The sequence below is a fragment of the Oncorhynchus gorbuscha genome, linkage group LG01 (assembly GCF_021184085.1).
Source record: "Oncorhynchus gorbuscha isolate QuinsamMale2020 ecotype Even-year linkage group LG01, OgorEven_v1.0, whole genome shotgun sequence".
NCBI lineage: Eukaryota > Metazoa > Chordata > Actinopteri > Salmoniformes > Salmonidae > Oncorhynchus > Oncorhynchus gorbuscha.
In genome coordinates this window covers 40,645,281-40,664,822 of record NC_060173.1, presented here as the reverse complement: position 1 = coordinate 40,664,822, position 19,542 = coordinate 40,645,281, and the positions used below count along the sequence as shown (strand labels likewise).

General features: G+C 47.0%; 1 protein-coding gene across 2 annotated transcripts in view; it reads right to left on the bottom strand.

Moving 5' to 3' along the window:
• cdh13 (cadherin 13, H-cadherin (heart)) overlaps nucleotides 1-19,542 on the bottom strand; it is a 607,588-nt gene that overhangs the window by 39,393 nt on the left and 548,653 nt on the right. For both annotated transcript variants that reach the window (XM_046352466.1, XM_046352473.1), the window contains one exon: nucleotides 18,867-19,009. In XM_046352466.1, the coding sequence (XP_046208422.1) occupies nucleotides 18,867-19,009 (143 nt within the window). The remainder of the gene's footprint in view (nucleotides 1-18,866; nucleotides 19,010-19,542) is intronic.

The window sequence follows — 19,542 nt, the reverse complement described above, 5'->3', positions numbered from 1 at the left end:
CCTTTTTCCCTCTTACTCTCTCTCTCTCTCCTGCTCTCTGCCTCCCTTCCTCCCTCTCAGCTGGAGATCTCTGCTGGTCAGGAAGGTTGACGTTTAATGTCATGAGTGTAAGGACTGACGCTGGAGATGAGAAGCAGGTACGGGGAGTCAACATTTAACATAGCACAGACATTAAACAAGACAGGAATAGCGTCAGCACAACGACATACGAACATTCACCCTGCAGCTGGGAACAGAGCTTGGGAACAGAGCTTGGGAACAGACAGATATATGGGAGGTAATGATACAGGTGATTGAGTCCAGGTGAGTCCAATAATTGCTGATGCGCGTGACAGGGAAAGGCGGGTGTGCATAATGATGGTGGCCTTCGAGCGCCAGGGAGGGGGAGCGGGAGCAGGAGTGACATTGAGTCTTGTCCTGGAGGCAGGACTGAGCTATTTCCCCTTAGATAAGCCAGCTTCAAAATGGTCAATATGGTAGAAATTCATGAAAACAAACATTTGCTTTTCAGTCTTAATTTAAAGTTAGGGTTAGCAGTGTGGTTAAGGTTAGGGTTAAAAATCAGATTTGATGACTCTGTGGCTGTGCCAGCTAGTTGCCACTCTGCAGAAATGCCACCAGAACAAGATTCCACCTGCGCTTTGTCAGTGGGAGGGCTGGAACATTCATTGGAGTGCTCCAGATAAAGATGTTGTTAGATCGATACCCTATTAGTAGCCGGCGTAGGTGTGTTGTCATGCAATCATCTAACATATTGTTGCAGACGAGCTTCAGCCTGTCCATGACAGAGCACTTTCCGCAGGCCATGGGCACACACACAAAGGTACAGGTACAGCAGAAATCTGCCTTCTGCTGCCATCACGACCACAATGGAAAAACAAGAAAACATATACAGACAGGTACACACACGCACGCACGAGCACACGCACACATGCACACACACACACACAGAAGCTGAGCATGGCATGCAGTGCACAGACAGAGACTGGGCCATCACTACAGCAAATACCCAGAGGGCATGTTCTTAGACATACAACACATGGCTCAAATTGCCTTCATAAACTATGATTTACTAGCAGGTTACTGCAGCTGCTAGACTGCTCAGTGCATGAACATCATAACAGGCAATTATTTTACAGAAACCTGCAGTAAAAAAAGAGAAATAATAGTCATAACTACACTATTGACAGCAATGGTCCAAAGAGTACAGCTGGAATCAGAGAATATTAAACCCCTTTATTGACATTCCCCATTTTAATGAGTCAATCACTGCTGGCGCAAAATGTCAACTCATTAGTCATGTTGGCAACGACTAGCTACACCACCCTACCCCATCTTCCAGATCATTTCTATTAGTTTTCTCCTGCAATCTCATCCCCATCGTCTGCCTCTCAGAAGGTCTGTCATTTCACATGCCTGTTCTTCCAAATGTTCAAATCACAACTGCTTCGCTCCATCCCTCCCTCGCTCTTAAAAGAAGGAGTGGGACTGAGAGGGTGAGAAGTGGATACAGAGACACAGACTGAGTGAAAAGTGTTGGTAACACATGAATAGATATAATATTTCTGTCTGCAGCTAAGATCTCATCTGAGTTTGGTGGGCACCTGGGCTCACCCCAGCCCTGCAGTCCCAGAGCACCATGATGGGACTGGCCTCCTCTGCCTCCTTCAGCCCTCTCTGCAAACCGCAGAGCACCACAGTGCTGCTTTGCTCTCCAGCCCTGTTAATAGAATCTCACACATCTGTTAATGGATCTGTCAGAATTTCCTGAGGGGAGTCATCCTAGTAGAGAAGACGAAGCCCCTTCAACTTTCTTTCTCTTTCTTTCTTTCTTTCTTTCTTTCTTTCTTTCTTTCTTTCTTTCTTTCTTTCTTTCTTTCTTTCTTTCTTTCTTTCTTTCTTTCTTTCTTTCTCTCTCAATTCAATTCAGAGGGCTTTATTGGCATGGGAAACATGTGTACATTGTCAGATAATAAACACAAGTGAAAGTAACAATCAGAATTAACAGAATTAACATTACACTCACAAAAGTTTCAAAGGAAAAAATACATTTCAAAGGTGATATAATGGCTGTCTACCAGTGGAGGCTCATCAAGAGGAGGGGGATGACCATCCTCCTCAGTAAATTTCAAAAAATAAAAATGGTAAAACATTTTAAAAGTTATCAATTTTAGATAAAAACAATACTAAATATATTCACGTTACCAAATAATTGATTAAAACACACTCTTTTACAATGAAGTTCTAGAGTCGCATCAGCAGCACTCTGTTGGGTAGCACCATTGTCAGGATTTGGCCAGGGTTGTTCCGGGTTTTGGTCACTAGATGCCCCCATTGTGCCTTTTGACCTTTTGTTTTCCCTTGACCCCCATTATTATTTGCACATGTGCCTCGTTTTCCCTGATTGTATTTAAACCCTTTGTTTTCCTCTGTTCTTTGCTCTGTGTTTGTATGTTAGCACCCAGCCCTAGTACTCTGTGAACTCTCTTGTGGAATTCTGTTTTTTGTTCTTGTTTGTTTGTTTTTTGGGTATCTTTTGAGGCTTTTTGTGCTTTACCTTCCACCTTGTGGATTTACCTTTTTTGTCTTGGAGGATTACCTTTGTTCTTGTAGGATTCCTTTTGAGGTTGTGGAGTTACATGTTTTCCTGAAGAACTTCACTTTTTACTTCATTAAATACACCGTCTCAAGTACTGCTGTGTCTGCCTCATCTTCTGGGTTCTGCCGACTATTCGTGGCTCAGTTGGTTATGTGACTGTTTCTCACTCCGGAGACCCGGGTTCGTAACTGGGTCCTGACAACCATGGTAAAGCCGGAGGACAACCAGCTTCTGTCCTCATCTGGTTACATTGACATCAATAGAAAACAAACCTTGGAGGGTAATGGTTCTCATCCCCTTCCATAGACTTACACAGTAATTATGACATTACATTTAAGTCATTTAGCAGACGCTCTTATCCAGAGCGACTTACATGTGACAATATCCGGAGGATGTCCTCCAACCTATCAGAGCTTTTGCAGCATGAATGATTGTCCACCCAATCAAAGGTGCAGATAATTAATCTAGTACTGAAAGCATAAGCTACAGCTAGCTAGCACCGCAGTACATAAACTGTGGTGAGTAGTTGACTCAAAGAGAGAGAAAGACAATAGTTGAACAGTTTTGAACAAATTCATTTCTGAAGAAGAGGCAAGAGAGAGAAAGACATTTTCTGTTTTTTTTCACTTTCAGTTTCACTTACTTTGCGAGAAACTGCAGCTAGCTAGTTTAACCTAATCAAATACCCTGCTCAAACAGAGGAATGCTATGTTAGCTAGCTGACTATGACAATCCCACACAACAATGGAACTCTTCCAAGTCAAGGTAAGATTTTGGTTTTACAAATCTATTGCCACAGAGGTCCGCTGGTGTAACTGCTAAACTGCTTACTGACTGGCAGTACACTAATGTCACTGCATGACATCAAATCAAAATCAAATTTTTGTCACATGCGCTAAATACCACAAGTGTAGAAATGACCATGAAATGCTTATTTACAAGCCCTTAACCAACAATGCAATTCAAGAAATAGAGTTAAGAAAATATTTACAAAATAGACTAAAGTAAAAAAATATATTTAAAAAATAACAATAAGATAACAATAATGAGGCTATATACAGAGGGTACCGGTACCGAGTCAACGTGAGGGAGTTAGATTAGTCGAGGTAATTTGTACATGTATGTAGGGGTAAAGTGACTATGCATATATGATAAACAGCGAGTAGGAACTGTGTAAAAACAAATAGTCCGGGTGGCAATTTGTTAATTGTTCAGCAGTCTTATGGCTTGGGGGTAGAAGCTGTTAAGGAGCCTTTTGGACCTAGACTTGGCTCTCCGGTACCGCTTGCTGTGCGGTAGTAGAGAGAACAGTCTAAGACTTGGGTGACTGGAGTCTTTGAAAATTTTGGGGGCCTTCCTCTGACACCGCCTAGTATATGGGTCCTGGATGGCAAGAAGCCTGGCCCCAGTGATGTACTGGGCTGTACGTCTTCTGAGGGGGAAAGAATTGTTGTGCCCTCTTCACAACTGTTTTGGTGTGTTTGGACCATGATAGTTTGTTGGTGATGTGGACACCAAGGAACTGGAAACTCTCTACCCGCTCCACTACAGGCCCATCTATGTGAATGGGAGTGTGTTCGCTCCCCTTTTCCTGTAGTCCATGATCAGCTCCTTTATCTAGCTCACGCTGAGGGAGTAGTTGTTGGCCTGGGACCACACTGCCACACACCTCTGAGGGGCCCCAGTGTTGAGGATCAGCATGGCAGATGTGTTGTTGCTTAACCTGACCACCTGGGGGCGGCCCGTCAGGAAGTCCAGGATCCAGTTGCAGAGGGAAGTGTTTAGTCCCAGAGTCCTTAGCTTAGTGATGTGCTTTGTGGGCACAATGGTGTTGAAAGCTGAGCTGGAGTCAATGAACAGCATTCTAAAATAGGTGTTCAATTGTCCAGGTTGTAAAGGGCAGTGTGGTGTGCGATTGAGATTGTGTCATCTGTGGCTCTGTTGGGGCGCTATGCGAATTGGAGTGGGTCTAGGGTTTCCGGCATGATGGTGTTGATGTGAGAAATTACCAGTCTTTCAAAGCACTTCATGGCTACCGACGTGAGTGCTACGGGGCGGTAATCATTTAGGCAAGTTTCCTTCGGTTTCTTGGGCACAGGGACTATGGTGGTCTGCTTGAAACATGTAGGTATTACAAACTCTGTCAGGGAGAGGTTGAAAATGTCAGTGAAGATACTTGTCAGTTGGTTCGTACATGCTCTGAGTACTGGTAATCCGCCTGACCCCATAGCCTGTTTGACCTGTTTAAAAGGTAGGGCGGGATCACACAGTCTTCTGGAACAGCAGATGGTCTCATTCATGCTTCAGTGTTGCTTGCCTCGAAGCAAGCTTAAAAGGCATTTTGCTCATCTGGTAGGCTCGAGTCACTGGGCAGCTCGTGGCTGGGTTTCCCTTTTAGTCCTTAATAGTTTGCAAGCCCTTCCACATACGATGAGCGTCAGAGCTGGTGTAGTAGGATTGAATCCTTGAAAGCGGCAGCTCTTGCCTTTAGCTCGGTGCGGATGTTGCCTTTAAACGATGGCTTCTAGTTGGGATATGTATGTACGGTCACTGTGGGGACGACGTTGTCGAAGCACTTATTGATGAAGCTGGTGACTGAGGTGGTATACTCCTCAATGCCATAGGATGAACATACTCCAGTCTGTGCTAGCAAAACAGTCCTGTAGCGTAGCATCCGCATCATCTGACCACTTACGTATTGAGCGTGTCACTGGTACTTCCTGCTTTCATTTTTGCTTGTAAGCAGGAATCAGGAGGATATAATTATGGTCAGATTTGCCAAATGTAGTGCGAGGGAGAGCTTTGTATGCGTCTCAGTGTGTGGAGTTTTTTTTCCCTCAGGTTGCACATGTGACTTTCTGGTAGAAATGCGATAAAACAGATTTAAGTTTGCCTGCATTAAAGTCCCCGGCCACTAGGAGCACCACTTCTGGATGAGCATTTTCTTGTTTGCTTATGGCCTTTTACAGCTTGTTGAGTGCGGTCTGAGTGCCAGCATTGTTTTTTGTGGGTAAATAGACAGCTACGAATAATATAGATGTGAACTCTCTTGGGTAGACAGTGTTGTTCCAAAGCTTATCATGAGGTACTCTACCTTAGGCGAGCAGTAGTGGGTTTACTAACGACTTAGTTATTTTAGCTATGTTGACTATGACGTTACTTTAGCTGATATCGTGACAACGATGTAGGCTGTGTGTAGCGGTTATGATATGGTTTGGCTTGGAAAGCTTTTTTTCCTGGTCTCCTACAGCTGATGTGTTGTGTATTGAAGTCCACAAGCGAAGGTAAAAGAGGAGAGGAGGAGAACACATAGATGCGACATATTAAAGAATGTCGATGACGTTGTTGTGAGGGTATCATCTAAGGATTAAATATGACATTTCGTGCAATATTCCTTATAATACATTCTCTCTCCAGATGCTAAATGGACAAATGATAGTCCACTGCACCAGGGGTGTCAAACATTTGTTTTTTGTAAGATACATTTTTTCAGAGTTAAATGATCTTAATCGACATTGAAATGACTAAAGCCAAATTGAAACTGTGTAGAAACGATAATGACTTACATTTATAGTCTCTTCACTCTGTCCAGCTTGCTAATAGTCATCGAAACGAAAGCCAGTCAGGGAGCACAGACAATTCCCAAAGCAGATAGAGGACTCATGAGGAAATATTATCCCCATTTGTTAACGCTTTACTTGACACCCAGCGTCATAACACATTATAACACGGTCATAACCATGTCATAATATGTCATAACAATTGACATAACTTGTCGTAACCTGTTATAATGTGATCATAACACTCTCATGACACATATATTTAGACCTATTGCGACATATATTGCGTTATTTTATGGCTGGTTATGACACCTACAAAAGACTGTCAAAACCCACAAAACCTACCATGGTATTTATTTTATGATTGGTTACATAAGAGTTTCAAAACTCACAAAACATACCACACAAGGCAAAACATTCAATTTAAGTGATAATGCCCTTGAAGCCGGTGTTTGGAGGATATATAGGCACGTATATATTGGCAGGGCATTACCAAGGGTTACCAACATATTCAAATAATGATTGACATATTTACATAAAAAACGTTATTTTGATGAATTTATTCGTACTATTTCATACTTCCACAAGATATAGTCCCGACAGAAATCTAGGTTTGCTACCCAGGCCGGCTGGTCGTTTGTTTTATTGGTTTGGTTGCTAGAGACGTGACCCAATCGTTCAGACTTTTTGTTCTGTATCTTTGGACGCGAACCAGTCATTCGTTCTAAATGTTCCATTGCCATACTGGCTGGCAACGTTCTTCTTCCTTGCTTGCTAGCTAGACAACTATGGCTAATGTCACGCCTTGGTCATTGTATTTGTGTTTTCGTTATATATTTGGTCAGGCCAGGGTGTGACATGGGTTTATATATTGCATGTTCGTATTGGGGTTTGTAGTATTTGGGATCGCGGCTGATTAGGGGTGTTGTATAGGTTTGGCTGCCTGAGGCGGTTCTCAATCAGTCAGGTGATTCTCGTTGTCTCTGATTGGGAACCGTATTTAGGTAGCCTGGTTTCGCTTTGTATTTCGTGGGTGATTGTTCCTGTCTCTGTGTGACGGAGAAGTCCGTCACTGGCCGCGGGCAGCATTTGGTTCTTTAACGCACACACATATTCTTCACTCCTCCCTGCGTCATTATAAGATAAGTTAACAATGTGGGTCGACACACAAATTAACTTCTGTCTTGGTGCATGCATTTCACACCTGTCAGTGTTCATATTTGAGAGATACAATAATTATTGTACTTATCAATGTTGTGGATGAGCGCATTGTTTGTTTGTTCTGTTCCTCTCTCTCCATCTCTGTAGCTTCCGGGTATGCTGGAAAAGGACCCGAGCTAAGGGAATTGGGTTGGCTTCATAGTGCCTGTCCCAAATGGCTCAGTAATGCATATGGGCTTATTGAAAGATATTGTCAGTAGTGATGTAATGTTGTAAATGTTATGTTGTGATATTGTTTAAAACCGTGTTGCAATGTATATCCTTTAGTATGTGTAGTTCATGGAAAATGTAGGTTTGTTTTGTTAATTGATTAATTAATTAGAGTTAATTGTTCTGAGGGGAGGGGCTAGCCCTACAAAAGGAGCCTCTCTTTCAGTCATGGGGAGGTTTTTGTTTTGGATTGAGCTGTGGATGGGGCAGCATTGTTTTTAAGCTGTCCCATAAGGTAGACGTTGATGGCAGTACTGTTGTTTTTTTTGTTCCGGAATCACTTGTAAATAAACACCTTTGCACAGAAGAACTTTTGCGGTTCCGCCATCTTTTTATTTTGATAGAGGTTAGGTTATCCAGTTTAGCCTTCTGGCCTACTCTACGTGACATATGGTGGCAGTGGTGGGATGGCGAACCGCAAATCAGTGAATTCCAACAAGAGAGGTAAAGGAATGCGTACAGGATTGCGTTCTCAGCAACAGCATCAACTGTCAGAAAAGGTACCTGAAGTTGAACCGGGGTGGAATACCATGGAATCGTCTGGTGAAGAAGAGGTCAAGTATGAGAAACTAGGAGCCCGACCGCGGGGCCAAAGACAACCAGAACTGGGTGAGCTGCTGACTGAAGGAGCAGTTGGGGGACCAGAACCACACCCAACCATGGTAACCCTTTTTCAGCAACTTTTCACCTGCCTTGAGAGGAGGGACGAAGAACTCAAGCAGGAGTTACGTGGCCTACGCCAATCTATCCTCACAGCTCCCCACCAGGCGGAACTCGTCAGTGAGAGCCCAAGATTGGGTCTTCCAACACCAGGACGACAAAGGCTCGATGCAGCAGGGACTTCAACTCCACAGCAGGCACCCCAAGCAGTAATGAGGCCAGCACCAGGAGACCAGTCCAGCAGTGTTAACGTCCATCTTCCAGCATTCCTGAGGAAGGAGCCAGAGATGCCCTCATACCAGCAGGGGGAGGACATTGAAAACTACCTGCTGAGGTTTGAGCGCATGGCTAAGACGTGGCAGTGGCCTGAGGTAGAGTGGGCCTGCAGGCTTGTCCCATTGCTCACGGGCAAGGCCTTAGAGGCTTACACAGCAATGGATGAGGGGCTGTCCAATGTCTACAAGGGCTTGAAGGAAGCGCTGCTGGTGAAGTTTGACATCTCACCGGAAACCTACCATCAACGCTTCAGAGCTGCATCAACGCTATCGGGTGAGTCGCCGACAGAGACGTACCACCGCCTCAAGGGTCTCTACCGACGATGGGTTCGACCGGGGGAGAAGACACAGGACGAAATCGGGGAGGTCATCATCCTCGAGCAACTTCTACAAGTTCTACCACACGACATTCGAACCTGGGTCCGAGAGCACGAGCCCAAGGACGGGCTTATGGCGGACAAGCTTGCACTGCAGTATCTTAATGCACGTAAAGGGGGCCCACCACAACCTGCAGCACCCGCTCCAAGGAGTCTCGGAGACACAAGGGACATCAGAAACGCCAGAGATGGTGGAGGTAACTCTGGGGGTTATGTGTCTGGGAGGGAGGTAAGGGATCATGCAGTTCGCTCTGATGGGAGGGGTCTGACCTGTTTTTACTGCCGGCAGCAGGGGCACAAAGCTTCAATGTGTCCGCTACGTAAATCCAAGCTCTCGGGTTACTGTGATGTACCCAGAGAGGGGGATGGTGTTCAGAATAGACAGACTCGGGAAGGGTCATGCTTGGTACCTGTAAAAGTGAATGGTAAAAGTCTTACTGCAATGATTGACACCGGCAGTTCCCTGTCATTGATCAGAAAAGGTAATGTACCTGTTAATGACATTGATTATGGTCATCAGACACTGATCCAATGTGTCCATGGTGACCAGTCACAGCAGCCCACAGCTGAGCTCACAGTTGAGATTCAGGGTCAGAAATACCTCCTCAAAGTTGGGGTAATGGAGAAGCTACCTTTTGAGATGATTTTGGGGAGGGATGTGCCAGTACTCTCTGATCTGTTGGGAAGTGTGGGGGTCAGCTATATGAGCAGTCAGTTTGCCAGTCTGATGTTCAGATGGCATGTTCAGTTGTCACTCGTGCCCAGGCCAAAGCTGGTTTACAACCTCTGCCTGACTTGTGTGATAGTCTGTGCGAGGGGGGAACCAAAGGGCCCAGAAAGTCACGCCGCCAGCGGCGTCTTGAGAAGTATGTGGGAACCCCTGTACCTGTTGCTGATGTGTCTGGGTTAGAGGTGCAATGGGATGTTCCACAAAATTTTGCTACACTGCAGAAGTCTGACGCAACCTTGAAATGTTTGTTTGACAAGGCCTTAGCTGGGGACAGTCAATCTTCATGTGGGGGGATTTACACAGTAGACAACCACATACTTTACCTTGGGTCAGAGGCAGATAGCAGGAAGTTGGTGGTGCCATCTACCTGTAGACCACTTGTTCTCAACCTTGCACATACAGTTCCATGGGCAGGCCATCTAGGGCAACATAAGACCTATCTTAGGCTAGGCTCCCGTTTCTTTTGGCCCTCCATGTATACTGATGTACAAAAATACTGCAAATCATGCCCCACGTGCCAGAAAACCAGTGCTGTCCGTAGGTCTGAAAGGGCTCCTCTATGTTCACTGCCTGTTATCTCTACCCCATTCAAGAGAATTGCAATGGACATTGTTGGACCCTTGGAGAAGAGTAGTGCAGGTTACAAGTATATATTGGTGATCTGTGACTATGCCACCCGGTTCCCAGAAGCCTTCCCACTCCGTTCCATAACCACTCCAAAAATAATCAGTGCTCTTGTTCAGCTCTTCTCTCGTGTAGGAATCCCAGATGAAATCCTGACGGACCAAGGGACAAACTTCACCTCGCGACTGATGGTTCAACTCCACCGACAGCTGGGCATTAAAGGCTTGAGGACTACTCCCTACCATCCCCAAACGGATGGGCTTGTAGAGAGATTCAATCAAACGCTCAAGAACATGCTGAGGAAGTTTGTGGCTGACACTGGTAGAGACTGGGATAAGTGGTTACCCTTTCTGCTTTTTGCTTACAGGGAGGTGCCTCAGGCATCGACAGGTTTCTCGCCATTCGAACTCCTCTATGGATGGCCAGTGCAAGGACCACTGGACCTGCTGAAGAAGTGCTGGGAAGGTTCCCCAGTAGCTACCTCAGGACAGGGGATTGTCCAGTATGTCCTCCAGATGCGAGACAGGTTGGAACGGTACCGAGAGGAAGCTAGAGCAAACCTTCAGCAAGCCCAGAAGGCCCAGAAGAGAGGCTATGACCAGCACGCTCGCCACAGAAAGTATGAGCCAGGACAGAAAGTCCTGCTCCTCCTTCCCTCGTCTACCAGCAAGCTCCTTGCGCAATGGCAAGGACCGTACCTAATCGGGAGGAAGATGGGCCCAGTGACCTACGAGGTGCTGCACCCAGACAAGGGTAAGAAAAAGCAAATCTACCATGTGAACCTTCTCAAGGCCTGGGAGGAGAGAGAGGAACTCTCCAAAGGAAAGTCCTTTCTGGTCCGCAGAGTAGAAGAGGATGAGTCGGATGGGGTCACAGAGGCATGGAAAGAACGAGCAGAAGTCATACTGGCTCACCTGGAAGAAGACAAGCAAGATGAGCTGAAGCAGCTGTTTGGCAAGTATCCGGCCCTCTTCAGTCAGAGACCAGGAAGAACCAAAGTCCTAGAACACGTCATTCGTTTGAAACCTGGCCAGAACCCTGTCCGCCAGCATCCTTACCGTGTGCCTGAGAGGCTGGTGGTAGCCCTCAAGGAAGAGGTCCACACCATGATAGAGATGAATGTTGTCGAGCCATCTTCAAGTGAATGGAGCAGCCCTATTGTCATTGTCCCAAAGAAGGATGGCTCTTTGCGCGTCTGCATGGACTTCCGTAAGGTGAATGCCATCTCCCAGTTTGATGCCTATCCCATGCCCCGCATTGACGACTTACTGGAGAGAATAGGTAGAGCTCATTACATCACCACATTGGATCTCTGCAAAGGGTACTGGCAGGTGCCCCTGGATGAACATTCCAAGGCCTACACTGCATTCCGGACGCCAATGGGCCTGTTCCAGTTCAAGGTCATGCCGTTTGGCCTTCATGGGGCCCCTGCGACTTTCCAGAGGCTGAAGGACAAGGTCCTCCAGGACTGTGACGATTACTGTGCTGCTTACTTGGACGACGTGGTGATCTACAGCCACTCCTGGGAGGAGCACATACAGCATCTTAGCAGAGTCCTGGGGAAGATTCATGAAGCAGGCCTCACGCTTAACCTCCTGAAGTGTGAGTGGGCGAAACAGGAGACAAAGTACCTGGGTTACCAGCTGGGTAAGGGTGAAGTTCGGCCTCAGGTGGAGAAAGTGGAGTCCATCAGGAATAGCCCTCAACCCAGAACCAAGAAACAGGTGAAGTCCTTCCTAGGTCTGGCAGGGTGGTACCGGAGATTCATTCCACAGTTTTCGACCATCGCTGTCCCTCTGACCAACCTCACTTCGAAGGGGGCCAGCAACCCTGTGAAGTGGACTGAGGAGTGTGAGGAAGCCTTCATGACACTGAAAAACCGACTGTGCTCATTCCCTGTTCTCCAGACCCCTGATTTTCAGAAGAGATTTCTCGTGCAGGTGGACGCTTCGGCTGTAGGAATTGGAGCTGTACTGGCCCAAGGGGAGCCAAGAGAAGAGCTTCCTGTGCTGTACCTGAGTCGGAAGCTGTTGCCCAGGGAAACCAGGTATTCTACAATCGAAAAGGAGTGCCTGGCTATAAAGTGGGCCCTAGATAGCCTCCGTTACTACCTTCTTGGGAGGGAATTTGACCTGCACACGGACCACAGAGCACTGACCTGGATCCAGACCATGAAGGACCGGAATTCTCGTGTGACCAGGTGGTATCTGGAGCTCCAGCCCTTCAGGTTCTGTGTCCGTCACAAGGCAGGAAAAGAGAACGTTACTGCGGACTACCTATCAAGGCTCCCGTACATGGTCGCTTCAGGAGAGGAGGAAGGTAATGTGACGGAGAAGTCCGTCACTGGCCGCGGGCAGCATTTGGTTCTTTAACGCACACACATATTCTTCACTCCTCCCTGCGCCATTATAAGATAAGTTAACAATGTGGGTCGACACACAAATTAACTTCTGTCTTGGTGCATGCATTTCACACCTGTCAGTGTTCATATTTGAGAGATACAATAATTATTGTACTTATCAATGTTGTGGATGAGCGCATTGTTTGTTTGTTCTGTTCCTCTCTCTCCATCTCTGTAGCTTCCGGGTATGCTGGAAAAGGACCCGAGCTAAGGGAATTGGGTTGGCTTTATAGTGCCTGTCCCAAATGGCTCAGTAATGCATATGGGCTTATTGAAAGATATTGTCAGTAGTGATGTAATGTTGTAAATGTTATGTTGTGATATTGTTTAAAACCGTGTTGCAATGTATATCCTTTAGTATGTGTAGTTCATGGAAAATGTAGGTTTGTTTTGTTAATTGATTAATTAATTAGAGTTAATTGTTCTGAGGGGAGGGGCTAGCCCTACAAAAGGAGCCTCTCTTTCAGTCATGGGGAGGTTTTTGTTTTGGATTGAGCTGTGGATGGGGCAGCATTGTTTTTAAGCTGTCCCATAAGGTAGACGTTGATGGCAGTACTGTTGTTTTTTTTGTTCCGGAATCACTTGTAAATAAACACCTTTGCACAGAAGAACTTTTGCGGTTCCGCCATCTTTTTATTTTGATAGAGGTTAGGTTATCCAGTTTAGCCTTCTGGCCTACTCTACGTGACACTCTGTGTAGTTTCACCAGATAGGCTGTAATTAGGTTTCACGTGTAAAGAACTTCGTCTGTTGTTTGTAGAAAGTCAGACCGAAATGCAGCGTGTAGGTTACTCATGACTTTTAATGAAGCTAAAGCGGTACATGAAAATAATTGAAAATACAAAAACAACAAACAAGTGAAACAAATTACAGCCTATCTGGTGACTAACACAAAGACAGGTACAATCACCCACGAAATACAACGCGCACTCAGGCTACCTAAATACGGTTCCCAATCCGAGACAACTAGAATCAGCTGACTCCAATTAGGAATCGCCTCAGGCAGCCAAGCCTAACTAGACACACCCCTAATAATACACACTCCCAATTAATACAAACCCCAATACGAAATACAACATATAAACCCATGTCACACCCTGGCCTACCCAAACATATAACAAAAACACAAGATACAATGACCAAGGCGTGACAGAACCCCCCCCCCCCCCTAAGGTGCGGACTCCGGGACGCACCTCAAGAGCATAGGGAGGGTCCGGGTGGGCGTCTGTCCATGGTGGCGGTTCTGGCTCGGGACGTGGACCCCACTCCATAAATGTCCTAGTTCCTCCCCTTCGCGTCCTAGGATAATCCACCTTCTCCGCCGACCATGGCCTAATAGTCCTCACCCTGATCCCCACATAACTGAGGGGCAGCTCGGGACCGAGGGGCAGCTCGGGACCGAGGGGCAGCTCGGGACAGAGGGGCAGCTCGGGACAGAGGGGCAGCTCGGGACCGAGGGGCAGCTCGGGACAGAGGGGCAGCTCAGGACAGAGGGGCAGCTCGGGACAGAGGGGCAGCTCGGTACTGAGGGGAAGCCCGGTACTGAGGGGAAGCCCGGTACTGAGGGGAAGCTCGGTACTGAGGGGAAGCTCGGTACTGAGGGGAAGCTCGGTACTGAGAGGAAGCTCGGTACTGAAAGGGAGCCCGGTACTGAAAGGGAGCCCAGTACAGAATGGGAGCCTAGTACTGAGAGGAAGCTCAGTACTGAGAGGAAGCTCAGGCAGGTAGTAGGCTCCGGTAAATCCTGGCTGGCTGGTGGACCTGGATGATTAAGGTTGTCTGGCCGATCTAGAAGATCTTGGCAGACTGGCACTTCTGGCGGATCCTGGCAGACTGGCACTTCTGGTGGATCCTGGCAGACTGGTGACGCTGGGCCGACAGGAGACTCCGGCAGCACAGGAGAGGAGAAAGGCTCTGGCTGAGCTGAACAGGCGGGAGACTCCAACAGTGCAGGAGAGGAGAAAAGCTCTGGCTGCGCTGAACAGGCTAGGCGCACTGGACGCGCTGGGCCGACTGGTAGCACTGGTAGCGCTGGACAGACAGGAGACTCCGGCAGCGCTGGAGAGGAGAAAGGCTCTGGCTCTGCTAAACAGGCTGGAGACTCCGATAGCACAGGAGGGGAGAAAAGCACTGGCTGTGCTGAACAGGCGATGCACACTGGACACGCTGGGCCGACTGGTAGCACTGGTGGCGCTGGACAGACAGGAGACTCCGGCAGCGCCGGAGAGGAGAAAAGCACTGGCTGCGCTGAACAGGCGAGGCGCACTGGAGGCCTGGTGCGTGGTGCTGGAACTGGTGGTACTGGCGCGAGGACACGCACAGGAAGCCTGGTGCGGGGAGCTGCTACCGGAGGACTGGTGTGTAGAGGTGGCTCTGGATAGACCGGACCGTGCAGGCGCACTGGAGCTCTTGAGCACCGAGCCTGCCCAAGCTTACCTGGCTCGATGCCCACTCTAGCCCGGCCAATAGGAAGGGCTGGCATGAGTCGCAGCTGGCTCTGCACCCGCACTGGAAACACCGTGCGTTCCATAGCATAACACGGTGCCTGCCCGGTCTCTCTAGCCCAACGGTGAGCACAGGGAGTATGCGCAGGTTTCCTACCTGGCATAACTATTCTCCCTTCTAGCTCCCCCCCAATAATTTTTTTGGGCTGTTTTTCTGGTTTCCAACCGCGTCGTCGTGCTGCCTCCTCATACATACGCCTCTCCGCTTTAGCAGCCTCTATTTCCTCCTTGGGACGGCGATATTCTCCCAGCTGCTCCCAGGGTCCTTGACCGTCTAATTCCTCCTCCCATGTCCAAATCTCCAAATGATGCATTCTCTCCCATTGCAACTGCTCTTCACGATTAACAGGGAGAGTAGGCTCAGGTCTGTTTCCTGACTCAGCCACACTCTCTCTGCGCTTTCCCATGTTACCTTCAGTTTTCGCTCTGTATAGCAATGCTTTCCTTCTCGATTCCATACGTGTATAGCCCTCTTCACATTGCTGCAGGGAATCCCAGGCGGGCTCCTGCACTCGCCCTGGGTCGGCTGCCCACCTGTCGATTTCTTCCCACGTCGTATAATCCTTGCTTCTGTTGTCCATAACGTCCACCTTCAGATCCTGCCAGTTCACACGCTGCTCGGTCTGTGAATCATGGTGGGTGATTCTGTAAAGAACTTTGTATGTTGTTTGTAGAAAGTCAGACCGAAATGCAGCGTGTAGGTTACTCATGACTTTTAATGAAGCTAAAGCGGTACATGAAAATAATTGAAAATACAAAAACAACAAACAAGTGAAACAAATTACAGCCTATCTGGTGACTAACACAAAGACAGGTACAATCACCCACGAAATACAACGCGCACTCAGGCTACCTAAATACGGTTCCCAATCCGAGACAACTAGAATCAGCTGACTCCAATTAGGAATCGCCTCAGGCAGCCAAGCCTAACTAGACATTTACATTACATTTAAGTCATTTAGCAGACGCTCTTATCCAGAGCGACTTACAAATTGGTGCATTCACCTTATGACATCCAGTGGGACAGTCACTTAACAATAGTGCATCTAAAACTTAGGGGGGGGGTGGGGTGAGAGGGATTACTTAACCTATCCTAGGTATTCCTTAAAGAGGTGGGGTTTCAGGTGTCTCCGGAAGGTGGTGATTGACTCCGCTGTCCTGGCGTCGTGAGGGAGTTTGTTCCACCATTGGGGGGGCCAGGGCAGCGAACAGTTTTGACTGGGCTGAGCGGGAGCTGTACTTCCTCAGTGGTAGGGAGGCGAGCAGGCCAGAGGTGGATGAACGCAGTGCCCTTGTTTGGGTGTAGGGCCTGATCAGAGCCTGGAGGTACTGAGGTGCCGTTCCCCTCACAGCTCCGTAGGCAAGCACCATGGTCTTGTAGCGGATGCGAGCTTCAACTGGAAGCCAGTGGAGAGAACGGAGGAGCGGGGTGACGTGAGAGAACTTGGGAAGGTTGAACACCAGACGGGCTGCGGCGTTCTGGATGAGTTGAAGGGGTTTAATGGCACAGGCAGGGAGCCCAGCCAACAGCGAGTTGCAGTAATCCAGACGGGAGATGACAAGTGCCTGGATTAGGACCTGCGCCGCTTCCTGTCTGAGGCAGGGTCGTACTCTGCGGATGTTGTAGAGCATGAACCTACAGGAACGGGCCACCGCCTTGATGTTAGTTGAGAACGACAGGGTGTTGTCCAGGATCACGCCAAGGTTCTTGGCGCTCTGGGAGGAGGACACAATGGAGTTGTCAACCGTGATGGCGAGATCATGGAACGGGCAGTCCTTCCCCGGGAGGAAGAGCAGCTCCGTCTTGCCGAGGTTCAGCTTGAGGTGGTGATCCGTCATCCACACTGATATGTCTGCCAGACATGCAGAGATGCGATTCGCCACCTGGTCATCAGAAGGGGGAAAGACACACCCCTAATAATACACACTCCCAATTAATACAAACCCCAATACGAAATACAACATATAAACCCATGTCACACCCTGGCCTACCCAAACATATAACAAAAACACAAGATACAATGACCAAGGCGTGACATCACGTTCCGTTTGTTTTTTTAAATATTTTGTAATAGTTATTTCATGTATCACGATCTTTGTTCATTAAAGTCATGAGTAACCACTACGCTGCATTTCGGTCCGACTCTCTTTCTACAAACGAAGAACGCCGTTACAGCTAATTTACAGTCACGTCAAAAAGTGCAGCCAGATTAACAGCAAAATAGCTGCATTTGCATTTGTTTAAACTGTTTCTTGTGGCATTTATTTGGATCCATCCAAACAATGAGCTAATGAGGCGTGATTTCGTCAGGTGTTCAGTGAAGCCAACAGCATAACTAACACAATCACTTCAAACTGAAGCTGGAAAGACTGCAACTAGCTGCACTTCGTTTTGTTTTACCTTTTTTCAATTGACATTTCTTTATATAAAAAAGATGTCAGCTGATTCATGATTTCGACTGGCTGAGAAGCGCTGCCTGTCTGTCTGTCTGTCTGTCTGTCTGTCTGTCTGTCTGTCTGTCTGTCTGTCTGTCTGTCTGTCTGTCTGTCTGTCTGTCTGTCTGTCTGTCTGTCTGTCTGTCTGTCTCGTCCCGACCCCGACACGTTCATTACTATGGGACAGCTGGATATTTGAATATTGAAACAATGTTGCGATTGTCAGAGAGACAGAAAGCAAGGTTGGAAACTAAATGTTAGTCTAAAAGAAATGTGAGATAATGTCTAGATGCTTTTTATAGTGGAGATCAAGTTTATAAAGTGCCTGGTTGGGTAGATGAGACCATGGATTGCGCAGTCAGATGGAACAGAGTAAATAGGCATTTTAACGTCTTAGATTTAGCCGGCGGTAACTTGTGGAATAGACACCGTCTGGAATGTTTTAACCAATCAGTATTAGCCTACTTGTCAACAGAATCTTTATGTTATATAATATTTTCAGAAATTGTCCATATTAAATGATAATTGTAATTATGCACACATTGATGTCAGACCTACCCCAATGCTGTGCACCTACCCCAATGCTCTGTTGCTGATGACTGGGATGAATGCAGGAGCAGATTTCAAGAGCAGTATAACACACACTCTTTTTGACTGATGACTGACATAAGGGGTTGTATGTGATAGGCCTATCTGGTTTATATGATAATGATGGTCATAATGCTTCTTGACAGTGTGATAAAGTGTATTTTCTTAGTCCAAGTAAAGTGACACAGGATGGTCATAATGCTTCATGAAAGTGTCATAAAGTTTATTTCCACAAGTTATTTAAAATATGAGGGAAATAAACCTGATTGTAAACAATTCATTACGACAACAACAACAAAGGAAACAAACTCTCAAACAAAAGGAAACTTCTTGGCGGGGAAAAAAGAGATTTGAATAAATGTGGGTTTTGACTCTTATGTAGGTGTCGTAAGCATTCATAACGCAATATAACAGGTGTAAATATATGGGTCATGAGAGTGTTATGACCATATTATGACAGGTTATGACAAGTTATGTCAGCCGTTATGAAATGGTTATGACCGAGTCATAATGTGTTATTCTGCTGGGTGTGAAGTAAAGGGTTACCATAAAGGTAAAGTATGGCCCGGTGAGGACCGAATGGGCCCGCAGGTCAAAATGAGTTTGACACCCCTGTACTACAGCATTTGTATGAGGACTTTTAATCACAATGAACAGAGACGTATTGAATGTATCACTTACCGTTGTCTGTGGCCATAAAGATGGCGGTGTATTTGTTGTCGTGAACGTAAGGCGACTCGCGGTCCAGATTGGCGGAGGTGTTCACCGTGCCTCTGACTGGGTTCACGCTGAGCCAGTTAGCCGGGTCTCTCAGGACCGCAAACCTGAACAGGGAACAGATAACAGCTGATCAGAATATATTCAGGGTAATACCGTGGTATGACACTATACAATATATTCAAGCATTGTAGACATGCAGATCACCTATCCGATAAGAAATAGTAAGTGCAATTGAAAAATAATACATTTTTTCTATGAAAAAATACTGAATGGACAATAACTATCAAAGATACAAAGCTTTTGAATCACAGCATGACAAGACTGCATGTACTGTATCTGAAGTGTGTATGAGGTGAAGGTGAGGTTGAGTGGACGGCTGTGTATGTCTGTGGACACTGTAGTTGGACTGTGAGTTTGATGAATGAACTCTGGTACCTTCTCAGAGAAAAATGACCTAGTTTGTGTGGAAAGTGGCTGAAGTATGAGGCCTCCAATACCCTGCTAATGTGATCCTGAGCGCCAGGTGATGGGAGGTGCATTGTGATTGGCTAGGGAATGGAGACATGCCTCTGGGGCTTCTCATCTGTGTTCATGTCACACACCGCTGATTTAGTGGCCAATCCCCATCCCATACACA